The 14980-nt window shown below is 38.0% G+C and overlaps 2 protein-coding genes across 2 annotated transcripts in view; both read right to left on the bottom strand.

The window, feature by feature from the left end:
* Positions 1-2015: 2015 nt before the first annotated feature.
* On the bottom strand, positions 2016-3848 carry LOC145241588 (uncharacterized). Its single transcript, XM_080104676.1, has one exon. It carries the CDS (start codon positions 3846-3848, stop codon positions 2016-2018), a length of 1833 nt encoding a protein of 610 aa, XP_079960802.1.
* A 29-nt stretch (positions 3849-3877) lies between these two features.
* Positions 3878-14980, bottom strand: part of LOC145241587 (uncharacterized) — a 32096-nt gene continuing 20993 nt past the window's right edge. The window contains exon 3 of the mRNA XM_080104675.1: positions 3878-3931. Coding sequence (XP_079960801.1) covers positions 3878-3931 — 54 coding nt within the window. The remainder of the gene's footprint in view (positions 3932-14980) is intronic.

Here is a 14980-nt window from a genome sequence, read left to right as displayed (position 1 = left end):
CATGTGTGTGGAGAAATTTCGCGAAACTAGAGCTTATAAAATCACAGGCGCCACTGTTTCACTTTCAACTTGCCTGATATCCAGAATATGTTTTGGTACTCCATCTACCGCAATGTTATTGCTCGTATTACTCCTGGTTACACGTTCTCTGACCCATTGTGTGGTACATCGTGTTCCTGGAGGCTTCACCCATACTTTGCACAGAGTTTGATGGCCCCTGTTACCCCTACCTCCCCGCTTGCTGGAAGAATCCTGGAATGCCTCCAGCAGTACCTGAATATCGAAAGGTGTGGAACTGTTTCTTGCCCTGATTTAGGCGACATATTGTACCAGTAGACAGCTGGATTGGGCGAGGTGCTCTCTCTCTCTGCCACTGCCTTTATTGTCGAGTGGTTTCATTCCGCAATCCCGTTGCCACTGGGTCTATAGGCAGCTCTGAAGAATTGACGGATATTCCATTTCTTCAGTACATCCGCCATTGCTAAGGATTTAAATACGGTACGGTTGTCTGGCTCGCTCCAGAAACACCATGTTGAGGGCTATCGCTATTTCACTGACCGTTTCACCTCGCAGGCTTCTCCATAGATCAAAGCGCCCCGGGATCACAGTTGATAATTGACATGTAAATGTAATAGGTTATATCAACTGCCAGTCTTTCCCAGGTCCCAGTCACACTTAGTTCTCCAGCTTTGTGCATGCTTGAAGCAGGGTCAATTGACTGACACGTGTCGTAAGTCCTGACCAATTTCTGTACTTGGTTCTTAGTGACCCTCGGCTCGACTTTTCTTTATCAGATACAACGCCCTTAATGCCCCCATATGGTTCAGATCGTGCAACTCTCGCATTCCACTCATGCAGCTCCAAGTATAGAGCTAGTGCACCCCTCTCCAGGAATAATGATATCACTGTGACAACATCACCAATCGTTTGGAGCTGCGCCACTAGGTTCACTTTCTTTAGCCAAGCCACACATCGCCTTCACAACTGAATGGCTTTATCATATTGTTCAGGCCGGTGGCCATAGCCGGAAATAGCTTGTTCTTTAGTTGATCAAGTTATCGTAACAGCGGTCCTCCAAACACGTGGCTAGAACTCCAACAATCGTCAAGGGTCACAATCCCACTTCGCAATTCAGGCTGATTTTATGCAGCTTCTCTTTCCCATTTGCATGTGTGTGACGATATTTCGCGAGACCACAGCTTATAAAATCACAGGCGCCATCTTTACTCTTTCTTTATCGCCCGACACCGACGTGGCAAGACTTCTGTTTCCCTTTACCCTCATCTCCTTACTGCCTCTTTCTCGCAGAAGGTATTTTCTAGTGTTTCTCAATCCTCTTATTATTATTTTTTTACAGCGGGGATGCACAATATCGTCTGCTTCCCAGAAACTCGCAATATCGTTAATGTAAACAAATTTCTATTAGGTCGCTTTCTTAAATAATCAATTCTGCACAATCGACACTATGATTAGCAATCATCACGATTTCCTTAAATCAAGAAAAGAGTTTTGTTATTGCAATATTTAATGAATGAGTTGAAATTACGTTTTCCTCATTTTGCCATGCGTTTTAGGTCTTATGGTTATTTTTCACTATCACATTGTAACTGTTGTAACACACTGGGTAGCGATGGAATTGTAACAACGTTATAAACTTGCTGAATGAAGTGAAAAAGCAAACAGCATGTCAGACAACCCTCGCTATGTGATAAAATCGACATCCTTCATTCTAAATACAAAAGCAGCAGTGGGTGAGTCGTTTTTAAGATATCCGGAATAATAATAATAATAATAATAATAATCATAATAATAATAATAATAATAATAAAAATAATAATAATAATAATAATAATAATAATAATAATTTATAAGTGGAAAATTTAATAAATGACTTAATTTTATGATTGCAAGTTCATATTAGTGCGAATATAGTTATGGAATTTTCCGTCGTTATTTTTGATGCACGCTAGGCATAATATTCTTCCTTTTATTTTTAAAAGGAAATGCATTTTGATTTATTTACAATAACAGTATTTTTTTAGATCAACGTTTGATATACAAATGGACTGGTCTCCATACAAATTTATCCTACTGATGTCGCCTTCCGTTTTAATAGAATTTTTAGCGGTGTTATAATTGACTGACGTTTCGAATACAGAAAACCCTGGGATGGTGGTCACAGTTAAATGATAGATGCTGCCAACTCCAGTGTGTACAGTTCTCATCTTACACGTCTCTAAACGGTAGTGGTTCTTACATGTACGCCTCAACATCATTTTGTCATTGATATGCCTAATACCGGCTGCTTTGATGTCGTGTAATTTCAGAGTCGCGCATTTCTTCTTTTCGGGCTGAAGAATTTTGTTAAGATGCGCTACAATCAAAGTGGCAATTTTTCTCACAGTTGTATCATTAATCGAAAGTTGTTCGATGCGTTGGCAGGTGCACCAATGCGGTTTAATTGTTGCCGCCTCACACGTTCTGTTCTCTGGTATTGGGGCGAAAAGACTGATACCACGAGCATTCAAATCGATCTTCGACAGTTTTCTTTCAAAGTTACCGACGTCGAAGGCATTCAACAACATCTCGTGGACATCGAAAGGCGTGGTTAGTTTTTTACTGTTTTCTTGCAGATTTTGCCATAGTTTCGGAAATTTCACTTTCAACCATTTTGGAGGTACAATATACATCATTGGAAGTCTCTCTTCCAGCTTTCCCATCAAGGTTTCCCGGAATTTTCCTTGGCGAATCCCGTGATCCGCAAATAGAACTAAGAGTGTGTCGTTAAGCAAATGTTCACTGTGTAACTTGACGAAAAAGTCCCGAAGAACGTAATCGATGCGCCCGGCTGAATTTAGTTGGTTGTGAGATGGATATGTATTAAAGTTAAACACGAAGTGCTTTTCTGATTTATGCAGCTTAATAAAGTCATATATATAGTTAAAAATAAAAGCGTGGTACAATCTTCCAAGGATGCACATCCTGTCTCTCGACAGCATACGAGACTCTTTAAATATTGCCATCGACACTGGACGGAAATAATAATCGGTTGGCGGTTGATTAAAACCTTGACGGATGTAACTAAATACGGGCATATTAGAAGCGTCGTCAACATACATTGTCTTGTACCCTTTTTGTTGAAATTTGTTCAAGATCTGGTCGTACTCATCAAATTTCTTAGTCGACGTGAGGGTCCATCCAATTTCGTAATCATATTTTCCGAATAACAGTGCTAAAACATTGAAAAAGGTATTGTCTGCAATTTTGTTGTAGCCATATAGTTCGACGCCACGTAGTTCGTTTAAGAGAAATTTTCTTGTGTTCGACAATTGTCTGTGTGAGTTAAGACGAGACACCGAATCTAACCCGATCATGACAACATTCAACATATTTGCATGGGGTTTTCCTGTGTTATTTGGACTATTTAATCGTGAAGAATTTGTATTATTCCTTGGCTGCACGAAGATATGAAAATTCTTGTATAATCTTCGGTTGCCAGAGCAAACACATTTGACCCTAATGAATTCGCTGGTCACATTGATATCTCCATGAAACTTGATAGGTGTAGAATATTTGAAATGGTTGTCATCCACCCGGATGATATCATTGTACTCGCAGCGTTTCACGGTACTATTGCAAAAGATCGTCAAACCAGTCATATTCACCGACAACTTATTGCCTTTCTGGTGGGTAAAATCAATGTTGGATGGGCAGGTTTTCCCTTTACTCACTCTGAAATACTTCGCTTCCGGTTGATTAAATGGTTCAAAGTTGGGGATTTTGCAGTTACTTTTATAAACGATGTAATTATTCTTAAAATGGAAATTTTCTAGTTTTCGGTTTTTCATGTCAATAACATAGTCATACAGCAGATCTATCAGGATGACAACTCCAAGGAGAAACAAACATTTTCTTCGCAGAGGACAACATCCTGCAAAAAAAGAATATATTAATAAAATATTTTAGGAGTTACATTTAATTAAAGTGTTATATAAATATTGAAATCATTGTTGTTGTCAGCTGGCTATCATGGAGAAATCGGAACAAGGATAAGCGGATATCACGGTGGGTGAGGAGGTGTGGATGAAATCGCTCAATCCTTGCTGTACTACCCGCCTGGGAAGAGGGAGGGTAACTGATGTAATCTCCAAGAACGAAGTGGGAATAATTGATGGAGTGCCAGATCACATATAATAAGATTTGATTAATGTGTTCCATTTTGATCAGGAGTGAAGATTAGTTCAAAAAGCTTGTCAAGACATGGGGTTCCTAAGACGAGAGCCATTCATTTCAGTTGGGGAATGGTGGGAATCAGAGCGATTGGGAAGAAAGGAGAGACGCTTTGTTTTCGATGCATTACATTTTACCAACGACCTTTTTTCCCGATTGCACCATATTTTCAAGATTAAGACTGAAGGAATCACAAAAATCTTGGTCATTACGAGGATATCCTAACGTTTTGGGACAGATAACTAATCTTTAATATTGGTCTAATCCTAAGCCTGGTTCGCAATGCCATAAAACCAGATGAGACCACCTTTGAAAGTAAAACATGCTGAATTTATCTCCCATAGCAAAAAAAAAAAAAAAAAAAAATTTTTTAACACTCCTATCCAATCTGTCCAATCCTAAACCGGTTAAAAGCCTTGGAGATAAGAGTATTAATTTGCATTAAATTGGGTAACACTTTTCCTGGTCATTTTATTTCATAATCGAATATATTTTTATCTGCTCAAAAGAGATTCATTACCAGCAGAAGAGGAACTCAATAAAGTCAACTAAGAACAATCCCTACGATGGTCACACTGCGAGCCAAGACGTATGGTAGAATAGGGCAGGTTTATTTTGGAACCCCGGTGAGGCAATGGTGATGATAGTTGGGGTTTGACATAGAAAAGACTTACACGAAATATTTTTCTCAAAATCGTTATAGTTAAGGAAATGACTTTAAAAGTTAAAAAATTGAAGTAATTAAAAGTTTTTCGGTGAATTGTCAAGAACTTCCCGTCATCAAAACAATCCGTACTGTTAAGAAAATAGAATCATTATTCAGAATAATTTTTAAACTACATTTTTTGAATAAAATAAGTGAGGATAATGAATTAATAAAATAAATATTAAGTGTAAAGGCAAAATTATGTTCTTTAAATAATAGCGACCAAAGTTCGCTTTTTCATTTCAGGAACTTTTTTGGGGTGGAAACATTTTAGATTTCACCGTCGCAAAACACGCTCATTATTGATATTGACAATTAACGTTTGTTTATTATTTAATTTGAAAACATTACGATTTAGGCTTAATTATTTCGAAAGGAAAAACGAAAAAGACTTATTTAACATATATATTATTATATTTCAAGTGTCTGCAATGAATTCAAACATATTTGTTTTATTTTTTTTATTTGTTTTTCTATTAGGTTAACACAAAAACAATATCATTTTTTGACGTTCAAATGAACGTCAAAAGCATTATTTTTGCACCAACCTAATATTCCACATTAAAAATTTTATTTGAAATTTTTATTAAAATATGGTAATACTCCAGTTTTATATTAAAACAACAACAAAAATAAATAGTCCATACAATTTTACTCTACATATTTATTACGAAACATAACCAAGTAAATTTTCAAGTTTTTCTACTTAATAAAAACTACTTTGCAGAAAATTAGTGTCAAATTATAATTTCTTTTATTTTTAGGGAGTAATTGTTTTTAAGCAGTGTTTTTCTTCTAAAATTATAGTTTTAAAATCAGATAACCCACAAAGATTAATACAAGCAAATAAGGAAACTCCTTTTAAGGTTTTCCGTTATGTGTGCAGTTTAGGTGTATCAGAATTTTTGTAGGAATTTTTGAGACCCCTAACACGAAACTGCGAATAAAATATAAGAAACTCGTAATTTATCTTTTAAAAGTGGGTTGTTTATTTTCTTTATGGATTATACTTCCAAAATAAACTATTAAAGTTGTATAAAAACGTAACAGAAATATTATTTTTTATTTTTTAAAAAACAGTAATGAAATTAATTGAATTTTACGAGTTCAGTATTTTTCAATTTTTAAACTTTAAAAATCTATCAAGATTTTTCTATTGATTCTGTTTTTACGATATTTTCAGGGTCAATGTGAAATTTTATGCTCTTTCCAATAAACCGGATATAATATTTTAGACGAACGTTTTTTTTTCAAATTCACGCCCTCCTATTTTGAAATGTCTATTAAAAAGTAAATAATAAATTTTGTACCAAAGTTTTATATATCACAATTTATATTATATATTCTAATTTAAAACAACAATTTATTATTTGTGTGTGTGTATGTGTGCGCGCGCACGCGCGTTCATGTGTGTGTGTGTGTGTGTGTGTGTGTGTAAATAAATAGAAATATTTTTTCCTGCGTGATTAAAAATCAAATGTATTTAAGACTAAAGTATAGGCTTAAGGTTTAAGGTGTAGGGTTTAGGGTTACGATGAGGGTTTAGAGTTAGGGATTTAGGGTCTAGGATTAGGGTTGATATTAACTTGCTGTCCACCTCAGTAATATGTGATACAGGATCGGAAAGTAGATATATCCAGCCAACGCCCCTAATGGAGAAGCACTCTGGCCTAGCAAAAATTACCTGGGCATCCCCATCAGCATTCCCGGGTAGGGACGCCTCAGACATAAAGCGATAAAGTTTCCCTATCCGAGATAGAAGTAGATTTTTGTCTGTATAAGAAGTTGATTAGACATGTTTATTCTGCTGTCGCCGTGTGAATTTTTCGGCGTGTTACTGTGGAGAAATGCGTGACTTACCTGGATAGACCACGTGCGGGTCGGTCACCAAAAATAAATAAAAAGAAAGAAAAGAAACGGGCAAGACTCTTATTTATAGAGTAGTGATCACGTGAGTTAGAAGAATATGCAAATAGAGGTGAACGATTTTGCGATATAAAAAGCCTGTGTTGTTAAGAGGAGGGGCAGACTGTTGGCAGAAGTCAGTGCTGTCAGACGTGCTTTAGAGTTTTGTTATTATATGCTGTGTTCGATTGTTGGGAGAGAGAAAAGAGAAGAGGAGGAACCAAGAAGACATTCTGCAGATACTTGACTTTGTGTTGGTTTTAAGCTATTTCGGCGCTTGGTGTGCGGTTACTAACAATGGACAGATTCGACATTCGCTTAATACCCGAGTTCGACGGATCTACCACTGGACCGGCTGTCGTTGAATGGATTGAAAAGGCAGAGAAAATCTGTAAACTGTGCAAAATTAAAGAACCAGCCACAGTTATCCCTTTGAGGCTAACCGGAGGGGCCTATGCAGTCTACCAACAACTCGGGGATGAACCAGACTGGGATGAAATCAAGCAGAGCCTGTATACAGCGTTTGGTACAGATCCATTTGTTGCGTGGCAACAGTACACGAGCCGGACACTTCAACCCAAGGAAAATTATCTGTACCGTTTGGTGGGGTCAACGATAAAATATTAAGCTGTGCTTTTTTGGTAGGCCTACCCGAGGAGGTCAGTAAACTGTTGCGGGCATCATCAAGAATCGATGAATTGTCAACTGATGAGTTATTGGCCCGAGCTCGAAACATTTGTAAGGAACAGAAACCAATTGCAGCAGCAGCTCGTTTTCGACATGGAGGCAATGTGGACTCTCTTCCAGATAGTAATAAGCATGCCACCCCAGTGTGCTATAAATGTGGGGAGGCCAATCATTTTGCTAAAGAGTGCCGGAGTGATAGGAGAGGTGTATATCCACAATCAAAGAGACCAGTGCAATGCTATCGCTGCAATAAGTTTGGGCACATATCTCGCAACTGTTCGGGAAACGAAGTTGGGGGCAAGGTACTATCGCTACCCTTGCCCCCTGCCAACCAATAAACACAGGATTGCCTGTCATTAGCGTTAAACTTGATGATGTGCAGTGTTCAGCACTTATAGACACGGGGTGTTCCCGGTCTATAGTTAGTGCCCATTGCTGTCCGGTGTGGCGGAGGAACCCAGTCGGCGTTATGACCATCAATGGCTTATCACGGGTATGTTGTGGTGAAGGGACAGTCACAATCTGCACTGAGAAGGGTGACACAGCTAAAGTTGACGTTCTGGTGATGCAGGAGAAACCCCTTGGCTACGACATGTTGCTTGGAATTGATGCAATACAAGCACTAGGAGGCGTTACAATCACAGCAGCTAGAGGTATCAGGCTTGGAGAAGGGAAAGATGTCTGTGCAGCCATGTCGATTGAAGAAAAGGACTTCTGTGCTACATTTGTTTACAACGAAAGGGTGTGGACTGCAAAGTGGAAATGGGCCATGGGCCAGGAACCAGATCGGCTGTGCAACACGATTCCAGAGTATGCAGTTTCTACCAAGAATAGGGCCGCATATGAAGAAGAACTTCAGATGTGGATTGACAGCGGTTGGTTAATACCATACCCACAGGAACGTCTGGGACCACCCAAGGGATTAATTCCGCTCATGGCTGTTGAACAACCTACCAAAGAAAAAATTCGTCCCGTAATGGATTACCGAGAGTTGAATCGGCATGTTGATGCGTTTACCGGAAACGCAGATGTGTGCGCTGCTAAACTGAGAGAGTGGCGTCAAAAAGGGAGCAATGTAGCACTTCTGGATCTAAAGAGGGCCTACCTGCAGATACGTGTCCATGAGTCATTATGGCCGTTTCAGACAGTACTACTCAAGGGAAAACTATATTGTTTGACACGTTTGGGTTTTGGCCTAAACGTAGCACCCTTGATTATGACAACCATTATTAAAACTGTTTTGATGCAGGATGAGACCACAGCAAAAGCTGCTTCAGCCTACATAGATGACATCTATGTTAATGAGGACATAATGTCTGCGGATGCAGTTCGAATAAAACTGAAAGCGTTTGGGTTAATAAGCAAAGACCCTAAGCGCCTAAAGGATGGAGTGCCCGTGCTAGGCCTCGAGGTCTGGGAGGAGGGCAATACGTTGCGATGGAAACGAGGGAGCCCACTTCCAAAGTTACCCAATGTATTAACAAGACGTACTGTGTTTTCTATCTGTGGTAAATTGGTAGGACATCTACCTGTCTGTGGATGGCTCCGATCGGCAACAGGAGTGGTGAAAAGACGAGTGACTACAGTAACAAAAGGATGGGACGATGTTGCGGATGATGATTCTCTCCAACAAATGATGGCTGAAATGTTGTCCAGAGTGCATAGGAATGACCCTGCCCGGGGTGAGTGGCAAGTGTCTGGAAACGAACTAAATGCATGGGTTGACGCAAGTTCGTTGGCTACAGGTGTCGTGTTGGAGCAACTAGGTGTTGTTGTGGAAGATGCATGCTGGCTTCGTCCGAAAAATGATGCCCAACATATAAATTTGGCAGAACTTGATGCCACGTTAAAAGGTCTTAATCTCGCATTGCAATGGCAGACTAATATTGTGCATCTCCACACTGACTCATTGTGTGTTTACCATTGGTTAACCGACACCTTGACTGGAAAGGCTCGAGTTAAGACTAGAGCTGCAAGTGAAATGCTAGTACGAAGGAGACTAGCAATAATTAAGCGTCTAGTTGACGAATACAGCTTGCAGGTAGACATTACGTTAGTCTCGTCAATGCAGAATTTGGCTGATAGCTTGACTCGAGTACCAAAGAGGTGGATCGATGCAATGAGGCAGGGATCCGATCTTCAACAACAAACATGCGCGACTGTAACGGATCAATTAACACCTGACCAGATCCGTATGATACACCAGCAGATTGGACATCCTGGAATTCAGAGGACTGCATATTTTGTCCGAAGAGTATGCCCTGCAACTACAAAAGCATCAGTGAAAGCAGCCATACGTTCGTGTGAAGAGTGTCAGAGAATTGATCCGGCACCATCCCAATGGCAAAAAGGGAAGCTCGAGGTGGAGGGCAACTGGCAGCGAGTAGGGATGGACATAACACATTATGGGGACAAACATTTTTTGACCATGACGGATTGTGGCCCGACGCGTTTCACAATATGGCGCCTGTTGACACGACAGGATGCAGCCAGCATTATACAACAGTTGAGAGCCGTCTTTTTTGAACGTGGTGCCCCGATTGAAATTCTGACTGATAATGCCGCCACATTTCGATGTCAAGAATTTCAGAAATTCGTGCACGAATGGGGGATTAAAATGCATTATCGGTGTGCATATTATCCCGAGGGTAATGGTATAGCAGAACGGTGTCACAGCACCATCAAAAGAATTGCAGCCAGGACGCAGTGCTCTATTCCAGAAGCTGTGTACTGGTATAATATAACACCCAAGGACAATGCAACACCAGCAACTGCACCAGCCAATCGGATTTACCAATATGAACAGCGTGTGAAAGGAGTTGATGCCATACCATCAGTGGTGAGTGTTGTCAATACACCATATCAGGTGAGAGACCTTGTTTGGATAAAACCCCCAAATGCTGGGTGCACTACGAAATTTTTCCGGGGAAAAATAGACGAAATCATAAGTCCTCAGACCATGTTGATTGGTGGCATACCACGTCACGTAAAAGATATCCGCCCTTGTTATACCTCTTCTGATTCTGAGGACGATGAGGAGCATCACACACCGTTCAGAGATGATCCTGATCACTTACTGCCCCTTCAGGTGAGCATAGAAACACCACCAACAGAACCAGATGAGGGAATGATGGGGCATACTGATGACAATAGTGAGGAGAGCGATGGACACAAGGAAGTAATGCCTCATCGAAATACTCGACAGAGACGAATACTGCCCACCCCCCGTGATTGCGAAACCCCGCGAGAAGGGATGATGGAGCATACCGAGGAGATGACGCCTCCGATTCTTCGGAGAAGTACCCGACAAAGACGGATACTGCCCCCCTGCCCTGATTGTGAGACACCGCCTATGGAACCACGAGACGGGATAATGGAACAGACTGGTAGTAATGATGGTGGTAATGAAGAAAACAGCAATGAGGAAGTGCTGCCCCCAATTCTTCGAAGGAGTACCCGCCAACGACGATTGCCCGCATGTCCTGTTTGTGATCATGAGATCAGGGGGGAGTGTGGAGAAATGCGTGACTTACCTGGATAGACCACGTGCGGGTCGGTCATCAAAAATAAATAAAAAGAAAGAAAAGAAACGGTCAAGACTCTTATTTATAGAGTAGTGATCACGTGAGTTAGAAGAATATGCAAATAGAGGTGAACGATTTTGCGATATAAAAAGCCTGTGTTGTTAAGAGGAGGGGCAGACTGTTGGCAGAAGTCAGTGCTGTCAGACGTGCTTTAGAGTTTTGTTATTATATGCTGTGTTCGATTGTTGGGAGAGAGAAAAGAGAAGAGGAGGAACCAAGAAGACATTCTGCAGATACTTGACTTTGTGTTGGTTTAAGTTACATTGTGTAAATTGAATAGTCTGTTTTGGGGGTAAGTCTAGAGAAACTTGCCTTTGTTTACTTACTGTATAAAGGTCACTCTTGTGTAGGACGAAAACAAATATTACCTTAATTCAAAAAGACTTTTTACTGGTGATTCAGGTTAGGATGAGGGTTTAGAGTTTAACAGAAAATAAGATTTACTGGATACTAATTAGCATTTTCTAAAATGGAAAAACAATAAAATATAACAAAACCTACCATAAACTTCATGAATAAATTAGACGCACACACCACCCCACCGCGCGTAGCAGCTAGGCTCCAAAATTGATAATGATCGGTTTATTAGTTTTGTTGTGAATTTTATTCAAACAAATACAAAATTATAAAAATGCTGAAATGTTACCGTGGCTTTATTTAAGATCGCATTCAATTGTATGCCGACGGATCATGTTAAAATTATAATGTTATTATTTACAAGAGAGGCTTTGTTAACTATTCTGTACTTACATATGTTATGGACACTTTTACAGAAGATAGACCATGTTATTTTTAGATAGGATTATTAAATTAAATCCAGTTCTTATGACATGATTTGTTTATTAAAATGTTAGGTGAAAGTAAATATAAGTTAGAAAAGTCATTCCCTTTTCCACTATTATTTACATGTGTGTGTGTGTGTGTGTGTGCGCGCGCGCACGTGCACGTACATTATGGATTACGAAGAGCGTAAGCCACAGTCGGGGATATTACGTATACTCTAAAATTAGGCTAACAGCTAGCGTCCGAAAAACATAACTTACTAAAAATATATTTAAAAACCTCGACACAATAAAATTGTGTTAAAAAAAACAAAACAGAAATGAATTGATAATAAAAATAGAAGGAGAAGAAGAAGACGAAGAAGAATAATAATAAGAAGAAGACGAAGAAAAAGAAAATGTTATCGCATTGTCAAACGTAATCTAAATCGAAAATTGTATTTCAAAGCCAAGCCTAGAAAAATCGTTGATTACATATGAAAATGCGAGTATGAAAAGTAATATGGTAAAAATTTAAAGTGGAAAAGTAAAAGGATTAACAGTTTAAACTAGAAAAGAAAAAGTGAAATTATTCTAGTAAAAATTATAATAAATGTAAGTATTAATTAAGGATTGTTTATGTAATGTTAAATTAGAATTTTGAAAAACATTCTTAATGCCGCGATATTTAAAGTTATAAATTTATATTTTTTACTAGAATATCTTGTCTTTTTCTTTTCCAGTTTTTACAATTAGTCCTTTACTTTTCCATGTTTAAATTTTAACCATATTACTTTTCATGCTAGCATTTTTCTATGTAATATATATATATATATATATATATATATATATATATATATATATATGCATGAATAAAAAATCAATACGAAAATATATAAATGTTTATATCTTTTCTGTATTTATTTACTATGTGTTGACGTGTAGGAATACCAAAAGTCTTTTGAAAAAAAAGAATGTTTCCTTAAAAGCACATAATTTCGACCGATCCATCGATCTTCCTCAGTTTGAATGATAGGGAACATGAGTGTACGGGCAGGGTTAGCGGCAGGAGGGGCATGGGTATGGCCATTAAGGTAAAGATCTATTTGAATATGACCCTTCCAACATTTTTGACTTGAAATAGTCAGCAACTTGTGTGGCGTCTATTCAAACTAAGTCTTTCATAAAACTTTGAATTGGACACCCACGCATACTCGTATATGTGAACATACATGCATATACACTCGCGCACTACCACATATGCTTCTTCACGTACCCATACATAAACAGGATACCCAAACACACGTTTATAGACATGCGTACATATACAGCTGGGGATTGATTAGCAGATGTAAGTGATAAGCTAAGTGGATGCTAAGTAGAATCTTTTTACCAGACGCTTGGACTTATAGATTTATTATAGTTCTAGGTTTTAGACGGGGTCAAAGGCACGCTGCAGTTTGGATTGTCTACCCGCACGCACACACATACACACACACGCGCGCGTGCGCGTTTATTTATTTTTTAAAACGCTACTGTATATTTCATTAATTGATATACACAAACATATAATGATAAAAAAATAAAGTGAAATAAAATAACTAAATAAACGGAGAATATTATTTTATGTTGATCATCATTTACTTAATTTCTTCCTATTTTTGTTCAAACATTAAAATATTCGTAGTGTCATTTTCCTTTCTCCTCCCACACGCATGCACACTCCTATACACACACACATATACATACATACATACATACATACATACATATATACATACATAAAGTGAGAGATATAGGGTGAAAGCATTGTTTTTAAATTAGAAGCCATCACAAAAATTGGAAGCTCGATATGCCGGTTAGAGAAATCAGAGGTTAATAACGTTTACTGTTGGAAATGGAACTGAAAGATGCATTGCAATGCTTAAACGAATAGTTGAATAATAGTAAAAACAACAACAACAATAATGATAATAATAATAATAATATATGTATATATACGTGTATATATATATTAATGATAATACTACTACTAATAATAATGATAATAATAATATTTATAATAATGATGATAATAATAGTAATGATAATAATAATAAGAAGAATAGTGATAATAATGATAATAATAGTAATAATAATAGTAGTAATAATAACAATAGTAATACTACTAATACTGCTACTACTACTAATAATAATAATAAACTCAATCCTGTATATCTTCATAGAGGGGTACTATAGTAAATAGGGTTTGTCAGGTGGAATAGGGGAGGCGCACCCATGTCTACACCTGTGATATATATGTTCTGCTTTCCTAATTGATTCTTTAATTATTCTAAGGGGTAATTCCTATGAAGAAAATAGTTGGCCAGAATTCTTACTTGTTTCGGGTCTGAGCAGATTCGTTTGACACGCAGGCACTGCTGTATATAATAGATTTTTTTTATATTGATAGGGTGGCAACTATTAAAATTAAGTTAACCGTGGCCATTGGTGGGTTTGGTTTAAAGTGATGTGATGATGTGATTGTTTGTGATGTTTACTAAAACGTCAAAAAATGGGATGTGTGGTGAAGTATTCTGTCGTGAATTTTATGCTGTTGTGACAGCTGTTTATGTGTTGATAGAAGTCCATCAATGCTTCTTTGCCATGTGACCAAATGAGAAAGATGTCATCTATGTACCTATAATAGTGTAGTGGTTTTAACTAGTAAGTGTGAATGTATTTCTGTTCAAATATGTGCATGTATATGTTGGCATAGCTGAGAGCCATTTTGGTCCCTATGGCTGTGCCTTTAATTTGTAGATAGTGTTGGTTGTTGAATGTGAAATATATATATACATATTATATATATATATATGTGTGTGTGTGTGTGTGTGTGTGTGTGTGTGTGAGTGTGTGTGTGTGCATACATGTTTGGGAATGGCTAAGAGGTTAAGGGATATGGGTGGAGATTCATATGCTGTGGTTTCGATTCATTCATAAGTCATATGTATATATAGTTTTAGCTTTAATCTCACCAATACAGGGTGGAACTATAAAATTGTCACCCAATAAAAGACAACATAATTTCATTTCTGTTTAATGAAAACCGGTTTTCTTGTTTTTTT

This window comes from Euprymna scolopes, chromosome 20 (assembly GCF_053919585.1).
Source record: "Euprymna scolopes isolate OS-2025 chromosome 20, ASM5391958v1, whole genome shotgun sequence".
Lineage (NCBI taxonomy): Eukaryota > Metazoa > Mollusca > Cephalopoda > Sepiida > Sepiolidae > Euprymna > Euprymna scolopes.
This window is presented reverse-complemented; position numbering and strand designations above follow the sequence as displayed.

Bases quoted from the DNA above. Each gene is read 5' to 3' on its own strand.
- LOC145241588 (XM_080104676.1), bottom strand. From the start codon at position 3,848: ATGAAAAACCGAAAACTAGAAAATTTCCATTTTAAGAATAATTACATC.